General features: G+C 44.7%; 1 protein-coding gene across 3 annotated transcripts in view; it reads right to left on the bottom strand.

Moving 5' to 3' along the window:
* Positions 1-19,368, bottom strand: part of RFX2 (regulatory factor X2) — a 54,984-nt gene that overhangs the window by 19,096 nt on the left and 16,520 nt on the right. Inside the window, exons 2-7 of one of the 3 annotated variants that reach the window (XM_069978727.1) lie at positions 12,477-12,585; positions 11,807-11,881; positions 7,166-7,242; positions 5,686-5,944; positions 3,449-3,523; positions 2,219-2,400 (exon numbers count right to left, since the gene is read on the bottom strand). In XM_069978727.1, coding sequence (XP_069834828.1) covers positions 2,219-2,400; positions 3,449-3,523; positions 5,686-5,944; positions 7,166-7,242; positions 11,807-11,881; positions 12,477-12,581 — 773 coding nt within the window. In that variant the 5' untranslated portion in view covers positions 12,582-12,585. Of the gene's footprint in view, positions 1-2,218; positions 2,401-3,448; positions 3,524-5,685; positions 5,945-7,165; positions 7,243-11,806; positions 11,882-12,476; positions 12,590-19,368 lie in introns of all 3 variants that reach the window. The other 2 variants (XM_069978726.1, XM_069978728.1) reach the window with 2 other exon arrangements.

The raw sequence follows: 19,368 nt of genomic DNA on the forward strand, positions 1-19,368 counted from the left end.
ATTAAACTAGGCACTTTTCAATGTAATATATGAGTACTGTAGGTACTTATTGTTGGGTGTTTGGATGTGGACTGGGGAGAGTTTGGGTCCTCATCAGGACTGCCCGTTGATAGTTTGAGGGAGGGTCCAGGTGGGAGGCCTGAGATTTTGACCTGGGTCAAGAAGGTGAAATATAGGAGGCTAAAAAGTGATATAGAAAAAATGTAATGGAATGTGGAGGAGTGAATCTGAAGAATGGATGGTGATGACCCTGTCTTGATCTTAATTTTGTTTCCTTTCTTCTTGTACTCTGGTAGATAAAAGGAGGCATTAGTTGGCAAGAAGTAGGGTGTCAGAATTAAAGTGGGTACAGAGTCCAGTAATATATTACAGGGGGTGTAGTACCGGTGAAAGCAGGCCTGCCTTCTGGTAACTGATGAATTGCAATAGTTAGATAACCTTGCTTAGGATATCAAATTAATATACTGAAAGGAGGTAACGTCAGCTAGTGAAGGTGTGGGATGGAAGTATATGTTACTGTCAGGTATGGAGGTCAAGGTATGACCCTCATAAGAGAAACATTTAAATCTACAATGTATACTAACACGTGATTTTCATTACAATATATATAATTCTTAACAAACTGCTTCAGAGACACACACACATATACATATATATATATATATATATATATATATATATATACACACACACACACACACTAGTAGCTCGTAACTGCTTCTGCAAGGCAAAGCCTTCACATGGAAGATTAATGGTTCCTGTCCTGGACAAAGAATGGTATGCTGGTGGTTTGCAGAGGAAGCTAGAGGAAGTCACGTCCAGAAGATATGTGAAGATAGAAAACGTTACTACCACAAGAGTCTAACGGCCTAAGCTACGCAGTAGAAAATGCATAAATGAATAGAAATTTGGTGTAATCCAATTAGATCAAAGAGGAATGTAATAATGTTATATTGTAACCACCCCTATATTCTACCGTATAAATGTATGGATCAAGGAAGTAATAAAGAGGAGTGTATATGGAACTTGGACCAAACTGGTTGTTGGTGTGATTTCCTTACGGCCGACACTTCCCCATTTTACGATCTAGACATAGACAGTTAGTTGAAGCGACATTACTACCTCTAATTTTCCTTTTTTGTTAATAGATTTGTCAGTGCTTTTTAGGAAAAATAAAAGTTATTATTGGTGGGTGCCAATAAACCACCGCTTTTCACGCATTTGGAGTGCTGCAGTCATCTCAATTTCTGGACCCAACGGTGGACCCTGGTGAGACAGCTGGCACCCATGTTCATTGTACACTACCAGAGTGCTGCGAGTTATTATTTGACTATTCTTATATATTATCGTTAGTGATGTCCGTGCAGCAATTGCCTAATAATTGTAGAAAAAAAAATAAACTTCTACATACCTCTCCGTGCTCCCTGATGTCCTGCTAACTTTGGCTGCTCCCCGAAGTGTCTGAGGTGACAGGCTGCTCAGCCAATCACCAGGACAGTGTTGCGGCTAGTGACTGGTTGAGCAGCCTGTCACCTCAGACACTGCAGGGAGCGGCCAAAGTTAGCAGGACGTTAGAGAGCGCGGAGAAGTTTGTTGAAGTTAATTTTTTTTTCTTAGGTCAGGACCAAATGACTTTATCGTCTGCCAGTGTGTCCCCCCGAAAAAGTTTTATTCCTCCCCGCACTGTATGAATATCAGCATTAACTAGTCATGTGGGCAGCATCTCTCCCTCAACTAATCATCGCTCCCAGGCTGTAGCCCCTCCCCTTGGCACTGTAATCCTGCCTCTCTTGGCATGATTCCAAGGTCAGGAGTCTGCTTTATCATTCAGAGGACGCCCAGAGAGGCAGGATTCCAGTGCCGAGAGAAGTGACTACAGTCAGGGAGCTGTGACAGAGGACGGAGAGGGCGGGGCTTCCCTTGTGCAGTAAGGGTTTGTGTCATACCCGCAAAGGGAATGCCCATTCCATTCTTTAGAACTGCAGGCTGCTGGAGGCTATTACTGGGACAGGGGCAGAATCTCAAAACAGTCCACCAGCAGTGTTTTTGGGGTTTTTTCTTCATCACCCAGTGACAGGTACTGTAAAGAATTTAACAAACAAGCTATATTTCTTACATCTCCTTGCACTCACAATCTCCCCGGACAACCTCTACGTTTAAGAGCTGTAATACCAAATGTAATCTTATACACATAAGTGACAATATGTCCTATGCTAACCTGGTACCAAGACGGCGCGTTCGCAGCCCCATAAATACAGAGCGGATCAATTTGCCAAATGATGCTGCATTTACTGGATCCAGTTTATGTTCTGCACAATGGCGCAGGTAATGGTTGTAGAGGGAACTTCTGGGAAGGCTCACACCATCTGCTGTTTCATAGTTATCCAACAGCCACTGAAGCTGCAAAAATAATGCAAACAGGGTGAAAGGGAGGAAATACTGGAGACTTCATGACACTTAACTATCCTTGCTGTAGAGTCCTTCTCACACATACCAGCCGTGAACTCTGCACTGTTAGCTCCCCACTATAAGCTGGGGATAAAATGATAAGGTTTAGGTGACATTAATCCATATGAGGTGCCAGACAGCCACAAGGGGAAGATTGTCGCCACATCTTTGCTGTGTGTTCATTTGTATTCTGTGCATAAGAATACCTAGTTTTTTTCCCTTAGTCTTTTTTCTTATTGATTTGGGAAAGGGTCACTTAATTAAAGAAAGTTTCAGAAAATAAGTGTCACCATTAATAAAAAGTACCCACTAGTCTGTGGCAGGATGGCAGTTTCAAAATATGACTCTTATCTTTGCTCTCAGCATCTGCCAAGTAGGCATAAGGGTTGTGCTGCAGTGGTATGTAGTTACGCTGCCTCCACACCCCTTCCAGCCACTCGTTTGGTGGAGGTGGAGAAGAGTGAGTAGTGGGATCAGGGATTGAAGCCAACTTGAAAATATCACCCAACCACAGAATACCGGGCACAGTGTCTGAGAACAGAAGAAGATATTGAGGAGACATGACCAGAGACATTTAAATAGAACTTCTCTTGTAATCTATTACTGTGGCCACAAGGTGGCAGTGTTACACCTCTAAACTACAGCACAGCTTAATGTACTGACACTCATGCTTAAAAGGAGCATCCCATCCTAGTTATTCTGCAAATAGGCACACCCCTTTAAGATTAACCCCTTTTGTATTAGGGCCCAGTTATATATTTTCAGTTACTCAGTGAAGGAAGAAAACTTATTAGAACTTATTACTACTATCACTCCTCTTCTGTGTTATACAGATATTAGGTAAGGCATGTAGGTAGAAACATTTATTTGCTGTACACATATAGGACAATATTCTATGTGGAGAAGTAGTCTGGCTATAGTAAAATACTGTGAGTTATAAACAAGCATGCCAGTAAAGCTCTTAGGACAGGCAGAGGACTGAAGTTAGGTGTGAACTTACATGACTGTTCAGCAAGCTGCTTTTGTGAGAAGTGATGCCTTCATTTTTTTGGAGATTTTCAATCGCCATTTCAAGCTACAGAAAAAGCATGCAAAAAACAGAGGAAACGTCAGACAGAGCCCTGATGGTATAGGGGCAGGAATGGGAACACATACTGATCTGCAACATGCACTAACAGATAAAGAAACACTGGAGGAAGCAGCGAGATGCTAGATACAACATTCACAGGGTTAGGAAACAAGCCAAGAGCAGAATCCAACAAACATACAAGGAGCAATGCTGCATCACTGAATGATATGGTAACAGAGTGATGGTACATTTACACTACTATAGAAGTGGGTGCAGATATTAAAGTGTCACTGTCGTTTAAAATTTTGTTGCAGAAATCATTAGTACCGGCAATTTTAAGAAACTTTGTAATTGGGTTTATTAGCAGTTCGAAGCTCTACCCCCTGTCTTTATGGTTCTCTTATGGACAGGGGATGGGTTGAGGGAGATGAGGCACCAAACAGGATAACAAAGTTAATTTGCAGCTATGTCACCGGACTATGTCCTCTGAAGTCAGCACTGACCTCTGAATACCGGCTTTCACACAGTTCCCGCTGTGCAATCCTATGTTCTCTGCTGCTGAATAATCTCCCCCCTCCCTCCTCCCCATAGAACAGACAGGGTTCGACTGATGTAAAGTTGAGATTTCCTGATAATGAGCAGTGAATGAGAGGAGGGGGGCCTGGGGAAAGGCTTTTTGAATGCAGATAATGGCATATTTGCCTAATAAACCCAATTACAAAGTTTCTTAAAACCACCTGTACTATTGATTTCTGCTGTGACACTTTAACTAATCCATATACAAGTATATAGCCTCTAATACAGTTTTTCTAAACTCCAGTCCTCAAGACCCACCAACAGGTCATGTTTTGCAGATATCCTATACAACAAACAGCTGTGGCAGTTACTGGTGCACGGACTATAATTATATCACCTGTGAAACCCTCAAAACATGACCTGTTGGTGGGTCTTGAGGACTGGAGTTGAGAAACACTGATCTAATAGTTTCTGAACATGCTGAATGCGAGCAACAGAACGAGGCCTATAAAATATACACAAGTACATTAAAAAGTATGTTCATAACGTGACCCCAGACCACACTGGCCCTGCAAGAGACTGGACCTGGATACAGCAAGTATAACTGTTCTATAGCTGCCTTCAGGACACTGGACCTGGATACAGTTAGTTTGGTCCTGTGACAGTGGGGTTACAGGGCTATTCTGAGCCCTCCCCTGGTGTCCCTCCCTTTGCGGGGTTGGTGGTCACTGACAGACACAGTGTTGGTTTAGTGTAGGGACTCATGTGGGCCAGAAGACCTACATGTGGTACATGAGGCAATATGGTTTGATCAAATTATATACCAACATCCTGGCGTTGGTTTTTAAATGTAGCCAAGAGGCATTAGTTTTAGCCATAGGTGAGATGTGCAGCAGCATCTTTATCTCTAGTTTTGTATTTCCCATGTAAAAAAAAAATGCTTTTATAATTCAGTAATAAGCAGAGCTATAACATCTACTCCCTCCCATCTTTGACTATTCCATAAGAAATTCTCCTTCCCCTTCCCATCCCTGACCCAGCTACAACACCTCCTCCACATCCCTGACCCGGCTATAACACATCCTCCCTCCCCCTCCCTTCCCTGATCCTGGAGGGACTCAGCTCCCAGGTGTCAATCAATCAGGGAGGAGGAGAGATTCAGGAGGCAGCTATTCAGGAACTCAGGAAAGCCTCTATGATTCCTTGTACCGGGGAATAAAAGCATTTCTCTACATCCTGGAAGTACAGACAGATATATGACAGGTAAGAAGTTCTCTTTGACCCAACAGCTACCTAACAGATTCAGCAGTCTGGAACATGAATTACAGCTGACAGATTCCTTTTAAAAGATCTGAAGCTTTTTTTCTGCAATTCAATAAGACAGTCTACAAGACTACTCCATATGGTTTTCTGTAGCATGCCAAGGCCACAATGCCACTCCTTCTGCAGGCCAGTGTAACTGTACGAACAGGGTCAGTGTGCATGGCAGTATTTTCCTGGCATACATGCTAAACTAATATCCCAATGTGATCTCAGCTTAGCCTTAAACTTGACAATTAAAACTGTGACTTGAGGATTTTGTTTTAAAGGAGATATACACTAAAAAAAAAACACAGAAGGTATCACAGGGAGACAGAATAGTATATATGTACCGTTGCAGGTGAAGAACGGGATGTGTGAGATAAACTATGGCGAGAACTGTCCAGACCACCATGGATCAGGTATGCCCCAGAACTAGAGATGATTTGGCTCCCGTCCATGGTTATGCCCACCATACTGTGGGAAGGTATTGCAGTGGGAGAGGAGACCACAGTGGTCACTTGAGCACCTCCACCTTGTGAGTCAAAATAAGATGAACCACTACTTGGAGCGTATATCTGCGCTTCAGCATTGTAGGAATAAGCTGTTCGGCTGTTAATGAAAACAAAAAGACACAAATTCAGTAAAAATGCAACACACAAGATATCCTTAAAGTGTTTTGTTTTTTTTTGCTAAAATAATTAGCACAGGCGATTTTAAGAAACTTTGTAATTGGGTTTATTAGGCAAATATGCCATTATCTGCATTCAAAAAGACTTCTCCCAGCCCCCCCCCCCCCTTATCTCTCTTCTTCACTGCTCATTATCAGGAAATCTCCACTCTTTTACACCATTCAGGCCCTGTGTAACCTATGGAGAGGGGAGGGGGGAGATTAGTCTCCAGCAGAGAACAAAGGATTACACAGCAGGACCTGTGTGAAAGCCGCTATTCAGAGGTCCCAGAGGCCAGTGCTGACTTTAGAGGACATAGCCGGTGATGTAGCTGTGAATTAACTCTTTGTTGTCCTGTTTTGGTGTCTTATCTCCCTCAACCCATCCCCTCTCCATAAGAGAACCACGAAGACAGGGGTAGAGCTTCAAACTACTTTTTCATGATAAAAATGCATTTTTTCGGCTAATAAACCCAATTACAAAGTTTCCTAAAATCGCCTGTACTATTGATTTAAAAAAATTTAATTAAATTAAACAATGACACTTTAACAAATAGTTCATAGACACCAGTGAGAAAAATGAACTACATATTAAAAAAAAAAAAAGTCAGGGGATTCAATACTATAAATCTGCAGAAAGCAAGTTGTTATAACCTTGCAGTAAATCTCCATATATTTGGGAAGCTGTCAGGCCAAACCCCCACAGCCACTGCTCACTTCCCTTCTCAGGCCGACCCCACATCCCCCCCCCACCACCACCACCACTCTTCTTGTCAGACTGACCCCACATAGCCACTGACTAGTTCCCTTCTTGGTCCCTTACCACTCCCCTTTAGGCTCCTCTCTGTAAGGGTCGGTTCACACTACCGAATCCATGCGGGTAAGTTCCAGCGGATTCCATCGCTCATACCCGCTCAAGGCGACGCGCATCCCTACCCATCTCATGGACTCAATTCTATGGGTGGGCAAATTCCGCTGTCCGCGGACATGTCAATTCTTTCGACAGACGTCGGAATCCGCCCGGCCATAGAATGGAGTCTATGCCACAAGCGGATACGAGTGACGGAATCCGACAGAACTTATCCGCACGGATTCCGTAGAGTGAACTCACCCTAGTCCAGTATTATTGACTGTGTAATAGCATTAGTATATAGTATACTTACATGGCTCCATTGGTGTATACAGTATCTCCTTCCACATACTGCACTTGTGTAGGGTAGACATGCTGCACAGTTTGTACCTATAAAAACATATTGTTTCATTACCATCTTTGGATATATACAACACATGTAAGAAAGGAGCCAATACCCCAAGTGAACACATGCATTTCCCTTTGAAGCTGATTACATATGAGAAATTACAGAATAGTTAAACACACATATATATAATATATATATATATATATATATATATATATATATATACACACACACAGTGTCCCACCTCAGTACTTTCTGGGGGACAGCAGCACATGATAAGGAACCAGGGTGGAGCCAAGATTACAGGGAATTGTTGGGAGTAGCAGCTGCTAGGATCTGATGTAGGCATGCAAGGATTTAATCTTAGGGTCCTTTCACACAGACAGATTTATTGGACAGTTTATTGAAAGCAAAGCTAGGAACAGATATACATATCGCTGATCAGCACTCGTCTGCAGCAGAGAAATCTTTTAGTGTAAAAAGGCCTAAGATGTTCTGATTCCCATCACATGAAGAAATAATCACCATTTAAGCTCACTGTCCTTTATACCTGTGGCCTTTTCTCCAGTACTGCTGTAGATAAGAGCACACTCCTGGGAGTGACAACTTAAGGCCCTATTACACAGACAGATTTATCTGACAGATTATTGAAGCCAAAATCCAAAACAGACTATATAAAGAGAACAGGTCATAAAGCAGGGGTAGGAAACCTTGGCTCTAGAGCTGTTGCAAAACTACAACTCCCACCATGCCTGGGCAGCCAAAGCTTTAGCTGGAGAGCCAAGGTTCTCTACACCTATCAAAGACTGAGATTCCTCCTCATTTCAAACATTACCGGTCAGATAAATCTGTGTGTAAAAACAATCTTACCCACAGGCATCTGCAAAACAACCATTTCTGACCCCCAGAAAAATCCTCTTTAGGGTAGCTTCACACGTACCGTATCGCTGCGTATTTAACGCTGAGTTTTTAGGGTATAAACCCACACACCGTATACGCAGCGTATTTACTGCTGCGATACGCAGCAAATACGCAACAAATACGCAGCAGATTAGATCTAAATAACTGAACACAGCATCAAATCTGCACCATCAAATCTGCTGCGTATACGGTGTGTGTTTGTACCCGAAGGGTGCGTTCACACCTACAGGATCTGCAGCAGATCTGCAGCAGATTTGATGCTGTGTTCAGTTATTTAAATGAAATCTGCTGCAGAAAATCAGCTGCAGATCCTGTAGGTGTGAACGCACCATTAGTGTGATTTTTACATGCGAGTTTTAATTTTCCCATGATTTTCATGTGAAAATCAAAACTCGCATGTAAAAATCGCACCAAACATGCAGCGATAAAAACGCAGCGTTAAATACGCAGCGATACGGTACGTGTGAAGGCATCCTTAAAGGAATACTCCAGAGACAATGTTTAACACATTGCTTTAATAAGAGTTATATTATTTAAAAAAAAATAAAATCTATATTCTCTATATTTACACATGCACTTCCGCTGACTGGCATCAGTAAGGGGTGACACTAAATTTTATCTTATCAACCCCCCCCCCCCCGAAGTAGATTTGCTGAGGACATTTTCTGCAGGTCTGCTTACTGTGCATTTACCATAACAAACACATACATGTATCTTGGCAACGTGCAAGAGATCTAGACGTCATGCAGGTGCAGAGTAGCTGTAATATATTAGCCATTTGCCCACCAGAGCACAGCAATACAAGACAGAATGTTAGTGACCAAAACCCTTAAATGAAACATTAAAAGCTGTGCATTAAGATTTACGATTAACAACATGATAGCATGAGTAATAAAACTCTGACCACATCTATAACACAGAAATGGGTTTATTTAGCTCTCGCTAACGTTATAAATAAATGTGCTGTTAGCTCCCCCTATTGGTCTCCAAAAGCAGTCACACATTTACTAATTAAGAAGAGGCCCTTGTGAGGTTGGTGGGGGAGATGAAGCCCTTGCTGGGAAGAGATCAGGTTGCCAAGGGATTTGCAGATAGTACTATCCACTCCACCAGCTTAGACTGGCAGACACATATAGTAAGCAATTTACAGTGCCAACATACTTAAGTCACTGTTTTTATAGGGGGGGGGGGCACTGCTCTAGCACAGTTTATATAGGGGGGGGCACTGCTCTAGCACAATTTTTATAGGGGGTGGCACTGCTCTAGCACAGTTTTTATAGGGGTGGCACTGCTCTAGCACAGTTTTTATAGGGGTGGCACTGCTCTAGCACAGTTTTTATAGGGGTGGCACTGCTCTAGCACAGTTTTTATAGGGGTGGCACTGCTCTAGCACAGTTTTTATAGGGGTGGCACTGCTCTAGCACAGTTTATATAGGGGTGGCACTGCTCTAGCACAGTTTTTATAGGGGTGGCACTGCTCTAGCACAGTTTTTATAGGGGTGGCACTGCTCTAGCACAGTTTTTATAGGGGTGGCACTGCTCTAGCACAGTTTATATAGGGGTGGCACTGCTCTAGCACAGTTTTTATAGGGGTGGCACTGCTCTAGCACAGTTTTTATAGGGGTGGCACTGCTCTAGCACAGTTTATATAGGGGTGGCACTGCTCTAGCACAGTTTATATAGGGGTGGCACTGCTCTAGCACAGTTTATATAGGGGTGGCACTGCTCTAGCACAGTTTATATAGGGGTGGCACTGCTCTAGCACAGTTTATATAGGGGTGGCACTGCTCTAGCACAGTTTATATAGGGGTGGCACTGCTCTAGCACAGTTTATATAGGGGTGGCACTGCTCTAGCACAGTTTATATAGGGGTGGCACTGCTCTAGCACAGTTTATATAGGGGTGGCACTGCTCTAGCACAGTTTATATAGGGGTGGCACTGCTCTAGCACAGTTTATATAGGGGTGGCACTGCTCTAGCACAGTTTATATAGGGGTGGCACTGCTCTAGCACAGTTTATATAGGGGTGGCACTGCTCTAGCACAGTTTATATAGGGGGGGGCACTGCTTTAGCACAGTTTTTATAGGGGGGGCACTGCTCTAGCACAGTTTATATAGGGGTGGCACTGCTCTAGCACAGTTTATATAGGGGTGGCACTGCTCTAGCACAGTTTATATAGGGGGGCACTGCTCTAGCACAGTTTTTATAGGGGTGGCACTGCTCTAGCACAGTTTTTATAGGGGTGGCACTGCTCTAGCACAGTTTTTATAGGGGTAGCACTGCTCTAGCACAGTTTATATAGGGGTGGCACTGCTCTAGCACAGTTTGCATAGGGGGGGCACTGCTCTAGCACAGTTTGCATAGGGGTGGCACTGCTCTAGCACAGTTTTTATAGGGGTGGCACTGCTCTAGCACAGTTTTTATAGGGGTGGCACTGCTCTAGCACAGTTTATATAGGGGTGGCGCTGCTCTAGCACAGTTTGCATAGGGGGGCACTGCTCTAGCACAGTTTGCATAGGGGGGGGGGAACTGCTCTAGCACAGTTTATATAGAGGTGGCACTGCTCTAGCACATTTTGAGCAGAAATATACTGTTTGCTCTTGTCACCACGTCCGACAAAACAATACACAGTATTCCAGATGTGATGTCACTAGAGCTGTATACAGCGGTGTCACGAATCTTCCTCTTCTTACTGGCTATACGGGCCCACCACTAGCTACACCATATGCATGGGATATTCTAATCACTAAACCCAAGGCTAATGGTGCGTTTGACACAGATTTCTCTGACAGATATTTGAAGCCACCGCCAGGAACAGCCTATAAACTGGGAACAGGTCATAAAGGTAAGACAGGGATCTATGCTCCTTCAAATCCATTTGTGGCTTTGGCTGTCAGATAAATCTCTCTATGTAAGCGCACCATTAGGCTACATGGCGATTTCTGGTTTCCCTTGATCACTCATCTAGAAAAACTATTTTTAAAAATCAGTTTGTAAGAGACTTCTGCTAATAAGAGGCTACATCACACCAAAACCAGAACTGTATCCAAAACAAAGTTTCCATGATTGGCTCCACTGCAAAACACTATGGGGGACATTATATGGTGCAGCAGGCCCACTTGAACCAGAGAGATGGGGGTGCAGCCACTGGAAAAGAAACCTACGCCAGCTCCGAACATACTGGTGCGCACAGGATTTATGTAGACACATTGCACCTCTACATGAATCTGGCGAGCATCAGCACTGTGGGAACATTTTTAAGCCTGGCGCTAAAGACGACGGACTTATACCAGTGTGTGAAAATGGACAGGTCCGTTAATATCTGACTGATGAGTTTCCAACAGCCAATCAGCAGTTTCTAATAGTCATGGTGTAGCACTGCCATTAGCATGTACGCTGCTATTTTTCTAGTCTTATCTACTGTTCTTTGAACACACACACAGCAACTAGAATCCACACTAAACATGTACTCATAACCTGTATGCATATTATCTGTCAGACAACTTTCTACCTTTAAGAGCAGAATTGTATTTCTTTCTTATTTTTATTTTTCTAGATTAGAAAAGGGTAAGAGGCGGTAAGATCCAATCCTGGGTTAGCGGTGCTTTATGATAGGCAGGTACTGCAGCATAGGAGATTAGTAGCAGCCAGACTCTGAGCTTAGACCTTCTGGGGTCTTTTACCTGCTGCTGTATCTGGTGGACTCCCTGACCATGCGCTCCTTTGGGAGCAGAGCCAGACGACTGAGACAAGCTCCTCTGGAAGGAAAAGATGATTAACAGATTGAAAGACCCTTTTAAGAAGAAATTTGGTATTCTAGGCTACAAGTAAAGTGAGTTTTTGAGCAACTCATCTTAACTGGATTTGGAAGCCTCTTCATGCAACGCAAATAAAGCTATTGATAGACAATATAAAGTTGCGGACTAGAAATGAGCGAAGCTAGAACACGAAGCCCTAGGGAGTCCGGGTGGATAGCACCTATGGCTGTCGAGAGGAAACGTGTGGCCTATATGGCTGCCTCCAACTTCTTCAGCCACCAGTAATTAAATGCAGAGCCAACTCGAGCTTCGCACATCTCCGTGAACGGCTATCTTGTTCCAGTCGACAAGCTTTGCAACAGTTGAGGCTAGAAAAGTGGCTGAACACATGTGCTGGCGCTTCTCTCCAAATGAAACAATGGATCAAAGAGGTCAAGATTCAATGTCTGCCCTTTGCCTCCCTGATAGCAGAAGGCAACAATGCAGGTGTCCCAGCAGATGACAATCAATATCAGACAGTAGTTTTTTTGCTATAGGTACTAAAACTTACTATGTCAGGGAACTATAATGATATTCTTTATACAGATCCTCTTACCTGCTGAGAAGCTGGAACTGGTTGAACCACTGGTGCTTGAGCTGATGACGAGGTCCGTAATGCAACCGAGGTTGCAGAATCTGAGCCACTGTCTGAACTTTGCATGGTGCTAGCTAGACAAGAGATGGGAATGGTGTTAGAGCAGAGCTATGTGATTACAATAGGAATCAGGCAGGAAAAAAGACCCTTTTACATACACAGAGGCCATCACTTTGTTGTTTCTTCTTTCACAATAGGAAAATGCCAGGATAATATAAACCAACAGAACTACATGTAAAGAACTTTATGGTATTAGCAGTCAGGCCACCTGTCACAGGCCTACCTGGGGTACCTACATAACTCACCACCTTTGCCAGAAACAGACTATAAACAGACATCAGGTCATAAAGAAAAGCCTGAGATTTTTCCTCTTCAAATCTATCCCTGACTTTGGCTTCAAATCTGTTAGATAATCTTCCTGTGTAAATGGACATTCCCTTAATAATCATCCATTAATGGAAATCACCCTAATAATCCCCTGCTCGCGTGGTTATATTACTAGTTTTGGCTGGCAAGGTGCTGCAGCATTGCCTGTTCACTACAATAGTACAATCAAATGGAGATTAGTGTCCCTGATATTTAATATATATATTACACACACAATCACACACCAGCAACATACTTGACATGCCATGGAGACACGTCAAACGATTTGCCCCCCACTGGTCCCTGCAATCTCCTTCTTGCTGCAGGAGACACGCTCCATTATACGTCTAAGGAGCAAGAAAAAGTGGTCAGGAGCCGTTCTATCCTATAGATATATAGAGGAGAGCGGGGGGGGGGGGGGGGGGGGGTCCAGGGCTGTTCTATCATATAGATCAGGGGTGAGGAACTTACGGCCCTTAAAGAGACTCTGTACCCACAATCTGACCCTCCCTAACCACTTGTAACTTTGAATAGCTGCTTTTAATCCAATATCTGTGCTGGGTTCCATTCGGCAGGTGATGCAGTTATTGTCATAAAAGACAATTTTTAAACTCGCAGCCCTGTGTCAAATTGGCGTGGCCTAGAGGGTCTAGGCCCTAGGCTTGCACCGCCTCTCTGTCCCTCCTCATTATTAGGAATGCCCCTAGAACAATTTCTTCTATTCACCACCTGTGTGAATACTGCACATGAACTGGATAGCTCAGGTGATGAATAGGAAAAATCCTGCCCGGGGGCTTTCCTAGTGATGAGGAGGGCGGGTAGGAAGGATGAAGGGGCGTTGCATTCCTAGGGCATGCATACACTAGGCCACGCCAATTTGACACAGGGCCGCAAGTTTAAGAGTTGTTTTTTATGACAATAACTGCATCACCTACGGAACGCACCCCAGGATAGATCATGGATTAAAAGCAGATATCCAACGGTACAAGCAGTTGGGGGGGGGGGGGGGGGTCAGAGTCGCTTTAAGATCGTCCGATGTTGCCCATGGGAGCATGTCCCTGCTAATTGCCCTCCTGTGTCTGGCAGGCGCTGCACACCGTATAACATTGACTTATTTGACACAGCCCAGAGGCACCATTGGGGATTAACTCAAGGACCAGGGAACCACTGGGGGTTAACTACAGGACCAGGAGCCCCATAGGGGGTTTAGTGCAACACCAGTAGCATAACTGGGGGGTTAACAGCACTGCCAGGGGCTTTATTAGGGGTTAACTACATCACTGGGACATCACTGGGGTTAACTACGATACTAGGGGGAATCTTGTGGGGTTAATTACAATAGTAGGGTGCATAGTGTATGGCCTCGGATGATTTTATAAATGCCCAAATGGCCCTTGACCGGAAAAAGGATCCCCACCCCTGATACAGATATACAGAGCGAGGGTCCGGGGCTGTTCTATCAGCAGGAAAACAGATGCAGATGTTCCATGTGTAAAGTGGAGACGGCCATGCTTGGCTTTGTTTGCTTCCCTCCAGATTGTTACTCTACAAACACTGGTTGCTAGGAGCAACAGCAGTTCACTCCCGTATCTGCCATCTGGTTGCTGGGCAACTCACAGATTACATCCCAAACTAAACAATACGCCACTCCACCCCCCTCCCCTACTGTATGCGGCTCTGCTTTCTACCATTAACTAGGCAATGTGTCATCTATTATAGCAGAGACTCCTGGAAATGTGGAGGGAGGGAGAGAAAGACGAGATCCTGACTGCTAGGACAATCCACTGCACAGTATTGCTGAATAACATTCATGATTTATACACAGCCGCAGATAATGCAGACATACGCTACATGTCTATAGGGACCCAGCAGGGAATATTTACAGCTCATTTTATTGCTAACTACTGAAAAGTCAGAATTATTAGGGATGGCAGGGAGTAGACAATGCTGATAAATGGCCACCTATCACCCTTTATAACAGTATGTTACCTGCATTACACCCCAGACTGGGCATACGCCACCGCTACCTATGGTACTGTAATTCTCACCATGGCTGGTCTCTGGGCACAGTATGTTACCTGCATTACGCCCCAGACTGGGCATACGCCATCGCTACCTATGGTACTGTAATTCTCACCATGGCTGGTCTCTGGGCACAGTATGTTACCTGCATTACGCCCCAGACTGGGCATACGCCACCGCTACCTATGGTACTGTAATTCTCACCATGGCTGGTCTCTGGGCACAGTATGTTACCTGCATTACACCCCAGACTGGGCATACGCCACCGCTACCTATGGTACTGTAATTCTCACCATGGCTGGTCTCTGGGCACAGTATGTTACCTGCATTACGCCCCAGACTGGGCATACGCCATCGCTACCTATGGTACTGTAATTCTCACCATGGCTGGTCTCTGGGCACAATAATCAAGTCTCCTGTAGCAATAAGGAATCTGAAGAATGTTCTCACAGAAGTGAAGAAAAAAGAAAAAAAAAAAAAAAAAAAAAAGTCCTCCTGGAGAATGGCGAGTTGTAGCATGTCAGGGAGAGATGAAGATTAAACCATAGATGCAGCTCATTAGAAAATGAAGGTTACAGCAGATTTACTGCATTTTGTTAGGCAGTTCTCTCTGCTAGGTGATAAGGAGACGTAAACCTATCCATTAGCCAGGTCCAACATAACTCCATGTAGAGTGATTGGATGACATTGCTATCCATGTGCTGGCCATATAAAGCATGGATCTTTTAGCTCCTCCAGAACAAACCCCTTTAAGCCCTTTAGACTCCAGCATGCTCAAGGTTCGCTCATCTCTAGTTGTGACTTACAGCACAACATAACCACAACAATAATCATGAGTGGACTTAGCGAACTGTTGGGGTTCAGTAACATTCTCTATACCCAAATCCTCTGCATTTGACTCCCGGCGGCTGGAGAAGTTGGATGCCGCCCTATGGAGTTCTGGTGGATAAAGCCTATGGTTGTTCCATGTTTTCCTGCATCACTAGGGCTGCATCAAATGCAGAGTGTTGGGTTCGAAGGATGTTGCTGATCCTGAACAGTTTGGCATTTCTACAAAACCACTGTCGCCAAAACCCCCAAACTGTTAGATATGTGGTTGCATGTGATGACTTTGATGGAGATGGATGCTGACAGAGTCACTTATGACTTCCTAGCAAGTCTGCTTCACAATCAACACTCTAAATTAATGCAGGATAGATATACAAGACCTTCTACAAATATGTGAACTCCTTACATGTCATAAGCATCTACTAGCCTGCAGGACATTGTGCTTCCTATAGGTTACAGTGTATATAGGTAACATACAATTTAAGAAACAAAAACAAAAATATGTTACAAACGGCAGTGAAGCAACTCTATATAGCAGCTTGTAAATAATGCATAGTAAAGGCTTATATTCCAATGAATATTTGATATATACATAGACGTCATGATGCTTCTAGCCAAGGGGAATAAGCAGGTAGCCATGTCTCTGTTACTATGTCCTTCTAAAGAACGAAATACCAAGCTAATACATATAGAGCAATGCAGGTGTCATACATAGTGTTGGGAAATACCATTTATTCTTATAATAAGGGACCCAGCGACAGCAGTAGTAGTGATTGGGAAAGGGGGGTGGACTAGCATTTATTTCTGGCCTGGTTACCATCAAGGTTGCTACAAGACCTCCTCAGAATGAGGGACTCAGCAGCATTTGTTATTTTGAAAGGAAAGCACCAGTGAAGTTTATACAATATGTAAATGGCATTAAAGGGGTTATCCAGAGCTACAAAAACATGGCCACTTTTGCCTCCAGTTCAGGTGTGGTTTGCAATAAAGCTCCATTTTCTTCTAACCCCACCGAATCTGGAGACAAGAGTGGTGCAAAAGTGGCCATGTTTTTGTAGCCCCGAATAACCCTTAAAAGGGGTTATCCAGCGCTACAAAAATATGGCCACTTTTCCCCCTACTGTTGTCTCCAGTTCAGGTGCGAGGGGGAAAGTGGCCATGTTTTTGTAGCACTGGATAACCCCTTTAACACATGCGCACACTGCAATATCATTACATACCAAAGGGTCAATTGCAGCGACTGTAAAAGTAATGCAAACAGGCACACAACATAGAAAAGCCCATGCAATAAGGCTGGGCTATCATACCAAAAACAAAACACAGTACCAAAATTGTCCAGTGTATTCCGAGCGCTGAACTCTGAAGCATTCGATGGCTCCATAGAGAATGAATGGCATGATGGCCATGGTGGCCACACAGACACATTGGGGGAGATTTATCAGACTGATGTAAAGGAAAACTGGCTCAGTCGCCCCTAGCAACCAATCAGATTACACACAGATTCTTTGGAAAATGAAAGGTGGAATCTGATTGGTTGCCGGGGGCGACTGAGCCAGTTTACTTTACACCATGTCTGATAAATCTCCACCATTGAGCGCTACATTCATTGTGGGATTCCTGAAAACCTTTTCTCAGGATCAGGTAAACCAAAATTTTATGACAAAACACTACACTGAAACGAAAATTAACATGACGCTCATATTCATGGTTTATCATTAAGAAGCACCAAGATGAATTCTCAAGTCTTTCTATGACTCTACTAACACTTTGCAGTTTCTTAGGTCTTTTTCCTTTACATAAAGTTTTAATGAGGAACAGGCCTGTGATTCAGCTCCCAGGACTAAACCTATTGTTCAGTGCATAGAGGGGTCACCGGGAACCACCCTGCTCCCTATTAACCTTTTATCCAAAGCCCAAGTGCATCAAGTTTACAATAAGAAGCAAAAATGCAACTGCCCAAAATAAGAGAAGATATTAAGAACACACTATGGGGGGACATTACCTAGAGAGGCATTTCATGTGAAGTCCCACACGTACCCACTGCATTGGTCTATTGAGAGATGCAAGCATGGGCAGCCTAAGATATCTAGTCCAGCTTGGAGCCGGTGTGCAGGGAGGACACATGCATATTTTGGAGCGTTGAGCAAAGGACAACTGTTTCTTAGTGCACTAGCTGCAACCCTTAGGGTACAAACACACACAGCAGATACGCAGCAGATTTGATACTGTGTTCAGTTATTTAGATCTAATCTGCTGCATATCTGTTGCGTATCGCAGCAGTAAATACGCAGCATATATGCCGTGTGTGTTTGTACCCTAAAAGCAGGGATGGGGAACCTCCAGCCCTCCAGCTGTTGCAAAACTACAATTCCCATCATCTTTAGGCTGCCCAAGCATGATGGCAATTGTAGTTTTGCAACAGCTGGAGGGCCGAAGGTTCCCCATGCCTGCCTTAAAGAAACACTGTATCCACCAACCTCCCAAACCGCAGGTATAGTTCGTTTGATGAAAGAAAGTTTTTAAGGGTGCCTTCACACACACTGGATCCGCAGCAGATTTCACACTGCGAAAACCGCTGCGGATCCATTGCCAGTTCATCCCTATGAGAAAACATACTCGCAGCGGGATTGAGCATAACCGCCGGCCGGAGCATAAATCACCTGCTCCGGCTTGCTTTGGGGGTTCCCGGCTGGACATCCCGCTCAGCGAGACAAGCAGACATTGGGAACCCCCGAAGCAAGCGAGAGCGGAGAGCATGTGATGTATTCTCCGGCTGGCAAGAGGTTAATTTTCATAGGTATGAACTGGCAATACGGAAATCCGCTGTGGATCCGGTGTGTGTAAAGACACTCTAAGGGTACAAACACACACAGCAGATACGCAGCAGATTTGATGCTGTGTTCACTTATTTAGATCTAATCTGCTGCGTATCTGCTGCGTATCACAGCAGTAAATACGCAGCGTATATGCCGTGTGTGTTTGTACCCTTAAAGGGGTTATCCAGCGCTACAAAAACATGGCCACAAAAACTTCCGGTTCCGGCGCCGCCATGTGAGGCTGTGTGGAGAGGGAGCTCCGCACAACCACCCCGCTCAACAACGGAGATCCCCCCCTTCCCTGCCACACACGCTGCAGCCAGCCGGGCACTGATACCGGAGGACAGAGAGGAGAGCAAGAGACCGGAGCGGCGCCGCAACCAGCTACTGTTGCGGGGTTGAGCTCCTGAGGTACGGAGCCGGATGGGACCGGGCGCCATCTTGCCGCGCAACACCACGAGCCCCTACTGTACAAGCGCTGGACGGAGCCGCGCTACGACTGACGGGGACAGACCGGAGGGCTGTGAGTACCGTGGAGGAGAGGAGGGGACTTACTGTCAGACCAGGAGCGGTACAGAGAGAGGGCCCCTCGAAAGATTGCGGCGCCATCTTGCCCAACCGGGCTGCGACACCATCCTGCCACGTGACCAGGGCTATCTGAGCTGCGGTCAGGAGACCGATACCGGCGAGTGGTGAGGTACCCGGAGGGGGGTAATAGGTGACGGACAGACACGGAGATAGATCGGAGGCCTGCTCCTTAGCCACCACTGGACTCTGACGCCTGTCGCCCCATCCCCCCACTAGTGCTGAGAGACGAGAAC

The sequence above is a fragment of the Dendropsophus ebraccatus genome, chromosome 7 (genome assembly GCF_027789765.1).
Source record: "Dendropsophus ebraccatus isolate aDenEbr1 chromosome 7, aDenEbr1.pat, whole genome shotgun sequence".
Classification (NCBI taxonomy): Eukaryota; Metazoa; Chordata; class Amphibia; order Anura; family Hylidae; genus Dendropsophus; species Dendropsophus ebraccatus.